Source organism: Dicentrarchus labrax, unplaced genomic scaffold, assembly GCF_905237075.1.
Source record: "Dicentrarchus labrax unplaced genomic scaffold, dlabrax2021, whole genome shotgun sequence".
Classification (NCBI taxonomy): Eukaryota; Metazoa; Chordata; class Actinopteri; family Moronidae; genus Dicentrarchus; species Dicentrarchus labrax.
Genome location: NW_026136704.1, coordinates 8,291,428 through 8,302,561, shown reverse-complemented (window position 1 = coordinate 8,302,561; position 11,134 = coordinate 8,291,428). Strand labels below are relative to the sequence as shown.

Below are 11,134 nucleotides of genomic sequence, written 5' to 3'. Positions count from 1 at the left end.
CGGACTTGAAGTACTCCCTAACGACCACATGAAATCACCACCAGCAGGGGCGCTAACGAGCGCTCACAGCGCGTTTCCCACCCTGAAGAAGAAGCTGTCCGCTCACAGCGGTCCCTCTCAGTTCCGTTTGCTAGCCGACAGTTCAGAGCCGCAACTATGGAGGAGGCAAAAAACAAAGAGAAAAAGCAGCCCGAAAAGACTGACGAGAAGGATAAGGACAAGGAAAAGGGGAAGCAGCTCTCGGGGAAGGATAAGGACAAGAAAGAGGAGCAAGAACTGGTCGGTTTGGGCCTTTTTCTCATTGAAATGTGTGCTAACTAATGTTACAGAAGCCAGACGTGTTATTTTGCCTTAGTCACTGCCGCTTTGACAACATGGTTGAGCAGGCCGAAGTCAGTGCTACTGATGGTAGAGAGCTTACAGACGTTCACTTACTTTAAAATAACTCCTTAAATAAAGCACCCTCACTTTTATTTGGTTGAATTTCGTGGTCATTAAAAGTCTCAGAGATGAACTCGTCCAGTTAGCTCACCTTAGCCTAGCCTAACTCAGCCGTTAAGCTAACGTTAGCTTGCTAGTTGTTATCGCTGCTGTCTGTACCGACACCAGTGTTAGCATGGTCAGCTAGCCAGGTTTAACATTGGACAACGTTAGTGTATGTAAACTCTCACCACATTATACCATCTATTCTGAATCAACCTTTTTAACAGGCTGCTGTGGTAGTTTGGCTTGTCGTCCCTGGTTAACGTTAGATAGTGGATATCAATGTGAGATTCACTAGAAAATTGGAAATGTATTGCTGTTTTGTTTATGCCTTGTGTAACATTTCAACATTTATAAGCAGTTAAAATGTCATCATCACAATGCACAGAAATACACCCTGAATTCACCCTCATAGGTTTATGTGAAGTTAGCTGGTACCAAATGTTGAAATCCACTCAAGTGCAGTGCTGTTTGGTCAGCTATTTTATTAATATATAAGAGGACTTTTACATGTCATGTGCCAAAGATGCTGGTAGACCAGGAAATACAACACACTTGTAATTAAGTATTGTATAAGTGTTGATGGGTTCAAATTGTACAACCTAATTATGTATGCCAAATAGCAAACAATGCCTGGCATCATGCCAGGTCATTAGGTCACCAAGTTCATTCTTCAGCTTCATTTGTCCCTATGGGTACTTCACAACATTACAGTACTGGGCAGCAACAGCTGTAGTCAGGTATTTGGCAATGGATGGTGATGATGAATAGTTTCATAAGGGCAGCTTAAGTAAACAAAGGTTATTATGGCCATCATAACTTTATTAACGGCAAAATGTTGGTCACCCCTCTCCATTTTTGGCCAAAGGCAATAGTGTCAAGCCCTTGTTTTCTGTGTTTTGTTTTAGATTTAGGTGTTTAATTTTAGATTATTATAACGTGTAATGGTATTGTCTTTGTTCACTACTTCTCAGTCAGAGGAAGATAAGCAGTTACAGGAGGACCTGGAGATGATGGTGGAGAGATTGGGTGTAAGTAAAATATTAGTTTTATTATATGTCTTTTTTTATTTTACAACAACTACTGTGTGTCAGTGTGTAAAAGCCATAACAAGGCAAAACCTCACATGTTTCTGCACATCGGCAGGAGAAGAACACAGAGTTGCACCGTCCTGCACTGGAAGAACTGCGCAGACTAATTCGCTCCTCAACCACTTCAATGACCTCAGTACCCAAGCCCCTCAAATTCCTGCGCCCACACTACGGCAAGCTCAAAGAAATCTATGATGGCATGGCTCCTGGAGAGAACAAGGTAAGGCTCTATTATCTTGCCAGAAAATAGGAAATTCATGCCTGGGTGCATCTTTTTCTTTTCTGCAGAATCACCACAAGAAAAATGTCAATCCTGTCTCCAAACTATATCAAACAAATATAAGTTTTAAATGCCAGTGCAGATACATGAAGTAGAACCTATACATTGCTGCTATTTTTGCTCTTATTCAATATCTTTGATATTTCCATGTCAAGCAGTAATCTGTTCTGTGTTTCCCTCTGGAAAAAGGATGTTTTTGGTGAATGTTCCTTGTATGATATGAGCAATCATCACAAAATGTCATATTATAATCAGAAATATATTGACTGTTTGCCTTTGTATTATTCTGTATTATCTACCAGAAAAGTTTAAATCTGTCACTTTTGACAAAAGTGTCAACACTTACAATGAAACCATATCCATTGCTGCGACTAATGATTATAATCAAAATCAATTAGTCTGTCAGTTATTTTCTTGATTAATTGATTAGTTATTTGGTCTGTAATACTACTACTGTAAAATTAAACATAATCATTTTCTAGACCTCGGTGTTTTGGACTTATTACCGGACCGAAAAGCTACAAATCCTCACATTTGAGTAGCTCTTGCTTGGAAATTGACCTAAATTATGAAGCGATTATCAAAATAATTGCTGATTAATGTTGATTAATTGTCTAATGGTTGCAGCTCTAGCCTTGACTAAAGATTTTAAGTTCAAACTGTGTTTGGTGGTTGTATTGGCAGCGTTTCTGTGCTGATGTGGTGTCAGTGCTGGCCATGACCATGAGCGGCGAGAGGGAGTGTCTGAAGTACCGTCTGCTGGGCTCCCAGGAAGAGCTGGCCTCCTGGGGACATGAATACGTCAGGTAAGACACGGCTCCGCATCGTCAGCTTATTCATGTTACGCTCTTATGGTTATTGAAGAAGCTGCATTGTAAATGGAGGAAATATTTATTTTTTATGTGATTTGGTTCACTGTCAAGTTAGTAGACAGATCGGCCTATACAATAGAAATGGGTGCTGTTGATTGCTATCAAATTATTTAGTCCTCTACTTTTATTAAGAATGATGGTGTTCCGATTCTTCCAGCCTTTACATAGTTGATGTCCATTAAGCTAGGAATTATGTTTCAGCTTTTCAGAAAGAAAAATGAAAGAAGCCTTTGAGAGATGAAAACTGACTGTTTGAGTGCAGTGTTGCCTTGAGACATATTGTTTGTAGAGTATGGAATAAAGAAATTATGACTGATGTTGCAGATAAAGCTTTTTTTCAAAAACGGGGGGAGGGGGGGTTTCCTTTGATTGAAGTGTGAACGTCTTTGGACCATTCTACTGTATCTGCAGTACCTTTCTGTTTGTTGTCTTCCAGGCACCTGGCTGGTGAGGTGGCTAAAGAGTGGCAAGAGGTGGAAGAGAGCGACAAGACGCAGCAGGAGACGCTGCTGAAACTAGTGAAGGAGATTGTGCCCTACAACATGGCCCACAATGCCGAGCATGAGGCGTGCGACCTGCTGATGGAGATTGAGAGACTGGACATGCTGGAGGACTACATAGACGAAAACGCCTACGGCAAAGTCTGCCTGTACCTCACTAGGTATGTTACGGTTTTACACTTTGCTCAGAAAACACAAACCCTGTTATTTAGCATGTTGTATACCATTTCATCTCTTAACTCTCTGCATCACTCCTCCAGCTGCGTGAGCTACGTCCCTGAGCCGGAAAACTCAGCGCTACTGAGATGTGCCCTGAACATCTTCAGAAAGTTCAACCGTTATCCAGAGGCCCTGCGCCTGGCCCTGATGCTCAACGATGTGGAGCTAGTAGAAAACATCTTCACATCCTGCAAAGACATGTAACTATTAAACACACTATTTCTTGAGCACACAAGACTAGTGGGTAATGATAAAAGACCTGGAAAAGGAATGAAGGCAATTTTTAAATGATAGGTTACACATTTTTTAAAAACAATAGTCAGGTGTCCATGGAATATTAACAGTCTGTGCTTGGTGTAATCGTACTGGCCAGATCCCTTCCCAGTGTACTTGTAAATGTAAATGATGGGGAGTATAATCTATAGAACATCCTGTGCAAAAACTGAATAATATGAGGCTTCAGCAGTCTGAGTTTGTCAAATCAAGTAAGTCTCTTTCAAGGTAACAGTCTTTTTAGTACAAAATTCTCGTTTTTTGGGCTCTTTTCATATATGCTCTTTCCTTGTAATGTAAGGCCTATTCCTTAACAGTGGGTGGTGTATTAACAACACACTCTCTTTGCCTTGCAGTGTTATCCAGAAGCAGATGGCCTTCATGCTGGGTCGCCATGGCATGTTCCTGGAGCTCAATGAGGATGTAGAGGACTATGAGGACTTAACAGAGATCATGTCCAATGTGCAGCTCAACAGCAACTTCTTGGCTCTGGCCAGAGAGGTAAGAGACATGTAGGACCTCAGGGACTAAACTTTTAATTGTTTAGTTGTAAGGCGAGTTAGGAATTCCACGGATGGGGTAAATGTGGGGAATTTGCTGTATTTCAAAGTTATTTACTGTGCCTAGAAAATGGTGCATAACCACATTTTCAAAATGCCATGAATTATTTATTCAGATACACTTGAAAAGCTGGACAAATGTTGCTGATAAGTCAGTTATAGGGCTGTGTATCACAAAGGTCTGTGACAAAAGAAACCCAAAGAAGTTAGAAAGGTTTTGGGTGTGTGAAGAAAGGTGAAATGGAATAGAGCAATGCGTGTTGTTGTTGTATTGTGATTTTATGATTTTGGCACAAAATCACTAGTCACTGGAAACTGAGAGAAGGAGAGATGACACTGCTAAAATATTGTTGTATGATTTATAAGAGATTTCATGTCACCTTTATTAAAAATGCACTTGTGTTGTCCTCCTCAGTTGGACATCATGGAACCCAAAGTCCCAGATGATATCTACAAAACACACCTGGAAAACAACAGTAAGTCCATATCTGGAAGTTCACTTAGGTTGTGTAGATGGGGGCTTTATCTAATGCAAAATAGGGATGGCTGTTGTGTTTTGTGATTTACTGGTGAGCTTTGTTTATTGATGAGTGTTTTGCATGACCCCTGTGCTGTATGCGACAGGGTTTGGAGGCAGTGGCTCCCAGGTGGACTCCGCTCGTATGAACTTGGCCTCTTCCTTCGTGAACGGCTTTGTCAACGCAGCCTTTGGACAAGACAAGCTGCTCACAGATGACGGCAACAAATGGTTGTACAAGAACAAGGACCACGGTAAAAGACAGATACAATAGTAGTTGTAGTACTCAATAGGCGCTGTAGTCATTTTAGTCACTGGATTTTCTTTACATTTCTAGACATTAGTGCTTAGTGTTGACATCCATGTATTCATGGTGATTTATTAGTGATTTGTCTATTTCAGTGCATGTTATGTGATTGTTCATTGACTAAAGATGATATAAATGTCCTCAGGTATGTTGAGCGCTGCAGCCTCCCTGGGTATGATCCTGCTGTGGGACGTGGATGGCGGTCTGACCCAGATCGACAAATATCTCTATTCCTCTGAGGACTACATCAAGGTAAACATTAGGCTACGAAGAAACTTTTCCATAATAGAGCTCATATTACTTTCACATGATGATATATTGGCAATGTCACAACCTTTTTAAGGTAAGCCAATAAAAATATAATTCTCTCATCTCGACATCTTTAACAGTTCTGCAAAAGACTGAAACTATGTCAGGATTGCTTCCTTACTGTGTTTTGAATTTGACTTTATGAACAACTATTATCTATTGTTAGTATTCTTAGAAGGAAAAACTGTCGCTCTTGTTTTTCTTACACTTGCATCATCTCTCTTTCTCTGTGCAGTCTGGTGCCCTCCTGGCTTGTGGCATTGTCAACTCAGGTGTGAGGAACGAGTGTGACCCGGCCCTCGCTTTGCTCTCTGACTACGTTCTCCACAACAGCAACATCATGAGGATAGGAGCCATCTTTGGGTGAGGAGAAAGTTAAACATTAGAGCATATGTACAAGGACATTTTATTAATTATACCAGGAAATTTTTTTCAGGATCTAGGAGTGTTGAGTGCTGTATATGGCTTTTAAATGTTTTTTCCTCCATGTATCTGCATCTATTTGTTCTGTTTCTTGTACTGCTGTTGAGCCTCTCCACTGGGGATCAGTGTTGTCTTCTGATGGCATTATTGACACATTATGACTGTGTGCCTTTGTTTCAGACTGGGCCTGGCCTACGCTGGCTCCAACAGAGAAGATGTCCTTTCTCTGCTTCTCCCTGTAATGGGAGACTCCAAATCCAGCATGGAGGTATGGATGTGTGGTTTGTGCTGAGTGCTCTTCTCAATCTGCACATGTTCAGTTTAGCAGTATTCAAGTGTGTGTGTGTGTTTGTTTAATCTGCAGGTGGTTGGAGTGACTGCGCTGGCATGCGGTATGATCGCAGTAGGATCTTGTAATGGTGACGTGACCTCCACCATTGTCCAGACCATCATGGAGAAGAACGAACAGGAGCTGAAGGACTCGTATGCTCGCTGGTTGCCTTTAGGCCTGGGACTCAACCACTTGGGTAAGCACGGACACCTTTGTGTAGATCAGTTCTGGTCTATTACAAAAGTCAATTCCATTACAACTGTATCTTTCTATCCCTTTTGATATAGCTGCTGTAACTATTGTTTGTGTTATTAACTGTCCATAGGTAAAGGAGAGGCGATAGAGACGACCCTGGCAGCTCTGCAAGTTGTACCTGAACCCTTCCGCAGCTTTGCCAACACACTAGTGGATATCTGTGCATACGCAGGTCAGTCTCATAGTACTGTCTTCCAACCATTCCAAAGTTACTTCGTTGTTTGCACACATGCACATATCCATTACTCAATCTCTGCATGTATTCACCTCTGTATAAGCCAATCATACACCGATGTGCCTGTAGTGCAATGTCTGCTGATTTTAATCTCAAACTGTCATAACTCACTGTAATGATTTGCCTCCCCATCCTTCTCAGGTTCTGGTAATGTGCTGAAGGTGCAGCAGCTTCTCCATATCTGCAGTGAGCACTATGAAGCCAAGGAGAAGGAAAAGGAGGAGGACAAAGACAAGAAGGATAAGAAGGACAAAGATAAGAAGGAGACTGCTGCTGACATGGGCTCCCACCAGGTAAGGACTAACTTATTATCATGATTATTCTCAAACATTTGACTCATAACTCTAATCACTCAATTATTTGACTATTTTTCTTTATTCAGTAGTTCCTTTATCAGCTATATCATGGATCCTTGTGTAGTTTTTGTATATGGGGTGAGAAGAGAAAACGGTTATTTTTTATATCTTCCTCTTAGGGTGTAGCTGTTCTTGGTATTGCACTCATTGCCATGGGGGAGGAGATTGGTTCTGAAATGGCACTGCGAACATTTGGACATCTGGTGAGTTGCACTGCTTACTGTCAGTTTTCTATTCTTGTTTACATTTTCTGAATACATCATTGTTCCCCTGTCTCAGCACCCTTCATTTTTTTATTCTTTTGATTTACGTCACATTTTTCCTTCCTCCGAGTCTGTTCAAAAAGAGACCTTTTTGTTCTTGACTGAACGGTACTTTCATATTTTCAGTTCACCTCCCATTCTTTTGATCCACATTACATCATTCCTACGTTTGATCCTGCTCCATATATTTTCCTCTTCCTTCTGTTACGATCCATCAGTGGTTACTGTGTTCTTAGTCATCTTGATGTCCTTAATGAATCAAACTAAGATCATAACATAAAGAGTTCCTTTTGTATACTGAGGTGTGAACACTTAAGTAGGCAATTAAAATAATTAGAGCCAGATTGTTGTTCCTCTCTTTGCATCAGATTGATGAATTTACACCATCTAAGACTCTTATATTCTCTGTATTCCTATCATCAGCTGCGTTACGGTGAGCCCACTCTGAGGCGAGCGGTGCCCTTAGCCTTAGCTCTCATCTCCGTGTCCAACCCCCGTTTGAACATCTTGGATACACTTAGCAAGTTTTCCCACGATGCTGACCCTGAGGTGTCCCACAACTCCATCTTTGCCATGGGCATGGTTGGCAGTGGTAAGTCTGGTTATAAGCATCCCATACAATAGTGTTAACTGTGTGACAGCTGTGACAATACTGAACTCCTGTGTAAGTGTGGTCTTGGAATTTCTGACTGAACGGCCATGATGCACAGTAACCTGTTTTTAACTATACAGAAATAGATAATTGAATGCAATAGTCATGGCACCATTAGCAGTATTATGACTTGCATATATTAGCTAAACACACCTTTAGCTGTTTTTAAATAAAATTGACAAAACAAAGCTGCAACTTTTTCATGAAATTAACACCCGCTCATTAAATAGGTTCTCTTCTATTTTGAGTACATAGAAATAAGATGCTGTCACAGCGCTGTTACTATAATCATGCACTGATATCACACATTATCTGCCAAAGGTGGACAGCTTTCCTCTATTAAAAGATTCAATGATGTATTGTCGCTTCAACCATGATTGATTGTAATTTGTTATGGTGTGCTCAAAATAAAACATATAATGACATAGAAAAACACACTGCCACAATTACAGTGCAGTAATGATACAATAAATACAGTAGTGCAACCATATGGCTCATGCCCATAAAGACAGGTTCTTTATACAACCAGTGAAGCGTTTAGGATGCAGATGACTTCCGGATAAGTGCTATTGTAGAAGGGAGATTTTCTAGTCTTACCCCACTGATGATTTTCCCTAGAAATAGCATTGAATACTTGAAGGTGTATTTTATGTGTTTGACATTTTCAGTGATGCACAATGCCACGTCCTCTGGGAGTGCCTCTAGTGTTGACTTCCTCAACATATTTAAAGGGCTCGTCATTTTTTCCTTTTTCTCAGGCACAAATAACGCCCGTCTGGCTGCCATGCTGCGGCAGCTGGCTCAGTATCACGCCAAAGACCCTAACAATCTCTTCATGGTCCGACTGGCTCAGGTGGGTGGCAACACAAAAGGCACTCTGTACCAAACGCATGTGAACTTTTGGGAAAGTGTGAGTGTGTATACGAGCTACTATTGACTGTCTGCTGTTTGTGCCTCCACAGGGTCTGACTCACCTGGGCAAAGGCACACTGACACTCTGTCCCTACCATAGCGACAGGCAGCTGATGAGTCAGGTCGCCGTGGCTGGACTGCTCACCGTGCTTGTTTCCTTCCTCGACGTCAAGAACAGTCAGTTAATTTTCCTCCTGTTGCCTTCGCAACATCTCCCTGCTTCCACACACACTTATCATTGTCCATTTCTGTTTTATAATTTGAAGGTTGTAATTAAATTATCCTGTGTTAACATTCTTCCTGGTGTTCATTCACTGTGCATTACAGTAATCCTGGGGAAATCTCACTACATTCTCTACGGCCTGGTAGCAGCCATGCAGCCACGTATGCTGGTCACCTTCGATGAGGAGCTACGACCACTGCCTGTGTCTGTCAGAGTTGGACAGGTGAAGCCTAGGAAAATTAATATTAGTAAAATCCGTCTGACGGGAATATTTGTAGAAATTGCTATTGTCCAATTAGTGTGTAATTGTTTTTCTGTTTATGGAAAACTGTATTTATCAACAGAAACTGCTCTACTAGAAACGAGTACGAAGTGTTAAACTATGGTCACTCGCTTGCCTTCATGTGTGACTGCTGTAATGCTTTCTTGCAGAGAATAAGATGAAAAGTTAATACCAGTCTCATGTCTGAAATGAAAAGCTGAAACAAGAAGCTATTTAACTTAGCATAAAAGCAGGGGAAAACAAGTTATCCTTGCTCAGTCCATAGGTAACCACCTACCTTCACCTCTAATGCTCACTGATTAATGTTCATTCATTTCCCTCAGGATGAATTAAGTTCAATCTTATGTTATCATGTTGACCTCACCATTAGGTTGCTAGGCAGTTAACAGTGACTCCAGGAAGTCACTGTGACTGGCCAAGAAACAGTTTAGTACATAGCCCCCCCATAAACCATAGCTTGTTGTTTTTGTATGGATTAAACAAACAAGATATATCATGGTAATTGAACAGAGTCGGACTAACAGTTTCCTGGCTGTAACTTCATATTTAACGGAGATCTGCTTTTGGTCTTCCCCCTAACTTGCCACAATAAAGTCCATTATCATATTTTCCAAACATGTAGAACTATTCTTTTGAGTTTTGGATGTTGGAGTGTGGACCAACATCCAACACTTATTGTTTAGAAATGTTTGAGAACTTACGGAATGTTTTCAGCAACCAAAATCCAAGAATTCTGGTCTGAAGGTGAAAGCAGAAATGGCTGTTTAACATGAGTTTGTCTGATGTCTGCAGGCTGTGGATGTCGTGGGCCAGGCGGGCAAGCCAAAGGCCATCACAGGTTTCCAGACCCACACCACGCCGGTGTTGCTGGCTCACGGAGAGAGGGCTGAGTTGGCCACAGAGGAGTACCTCCCCGTCACCCCCATCCTGGAGGGCTTTGTTATCCTCCGCAAGAATCCCAACTATGAAACCTAGATGGCCCCTTCCCTAAAAAAAACCCCATTCTTACTGGCCTTTTGCTCTGTTTGTAAGGGTAGCCCTCCATGGCTCTTGGCAGTTGTTATATTTAGTTGTTTATTGCATGGCTGAAAAGAGCAAGGCAGGCCTATCCTTCTTCCTCGCTGTGTCTTCTCACTGGCCCAGCTCCAGCGCTCATTAAAAATGGATGGTTGGGGTCTGGTTAATTGGACTGGGATCACACAGGGGAGGGTAAAACTGGGACCTCATCCACTCTACGTAGATGGTTTCCTCATTGCTCTAATTTTGATCCACCTCTCCCCACATGTACTGAACCAGCTGTTTGACTGAGCCAGTTCAGTGTGGGAACTGTTGACCAACCTCCTGTATATTTCATCAGTAAATGGGAAAACAACTGCTCAGTCCCCATCAGTGCTTCAAATGTGTTTCCCCAATACTTACATCCTCAGTCATTTTTGTAATTAGAGCATTTAAAAGTATGTATTCTTCATCACGTTTTTTCTTCTTTTTTTTTTGGTTTTTGTTACAGTACTGTAAAAGATTGAATCAAAAATAAAAAAGTCAGATCCATATGGTGGAAATGTGATGGCTGTGTGTTTTATGTTGATTTAGGTGCAAAGTATGTTTTGGCTAACCTATGATTTACTTTCAAGTGCTGTCATTCAAATTCAGTAGGCTGAAGGTTCTCCACAAGGAGGAGCTGTTAAGTCATTCGACAGTTGTCTGTAGTGTGTGTTTATATTCATGGAGGAAAGTAATGTCAGCAATAGTTGTGACATTTTAACACTGATGTAAGAGCATTTTTAGAAAAG

The 11,134-nt window shown here is 41.3% G+C and overlaps 1 protein-coding gene across 1 annotated transcript; it reads left to right on the top strand.

Moving 5' to 3' along the window:
- The first annotated feature begins 90 nt into the window (after positions 1–90).
- On the top strand, positions 91–10,892 carry psmd2 (proteasome 26S subunit ubiquitin receptor, non-ATPase 2). The gene is made up of 21 exons (XM_051398374.1): positions 91–279; positions 1,458–1,514; positions 1,630–1,794; positions 2,539–2,660; positions 3,163–3,387; positions 3,487–3,645; positions 4,075–4,219; positions 4,694–4,754; positions 4,903–5,049; positions 5,248–5,354; positions 5,647–5,774; positions 6,015–6,102; positions 6,199–6,361; positions 6,491–6,592; positions 6,797–6,948; positions 7,131–7,214; positions 7,698–7,866; positions 8,685–8,779; positions 8,889–9,015; positions 9,166–9,284; positions 10,137–10,892. The coding sequence occupies exons 1-21, from the start codon at positions 157–159 to the stop codon at positions 10,317–10,319; spliced, it is 2,721 nt and encodes a 906-aa protein (XP_051254334.1). The 5' UTR covers positions 91–156; the 3' UTR covers positions 10,320–10,892.
- Positions 10,893–11,134: the final 242 nt, after the last annotated feature.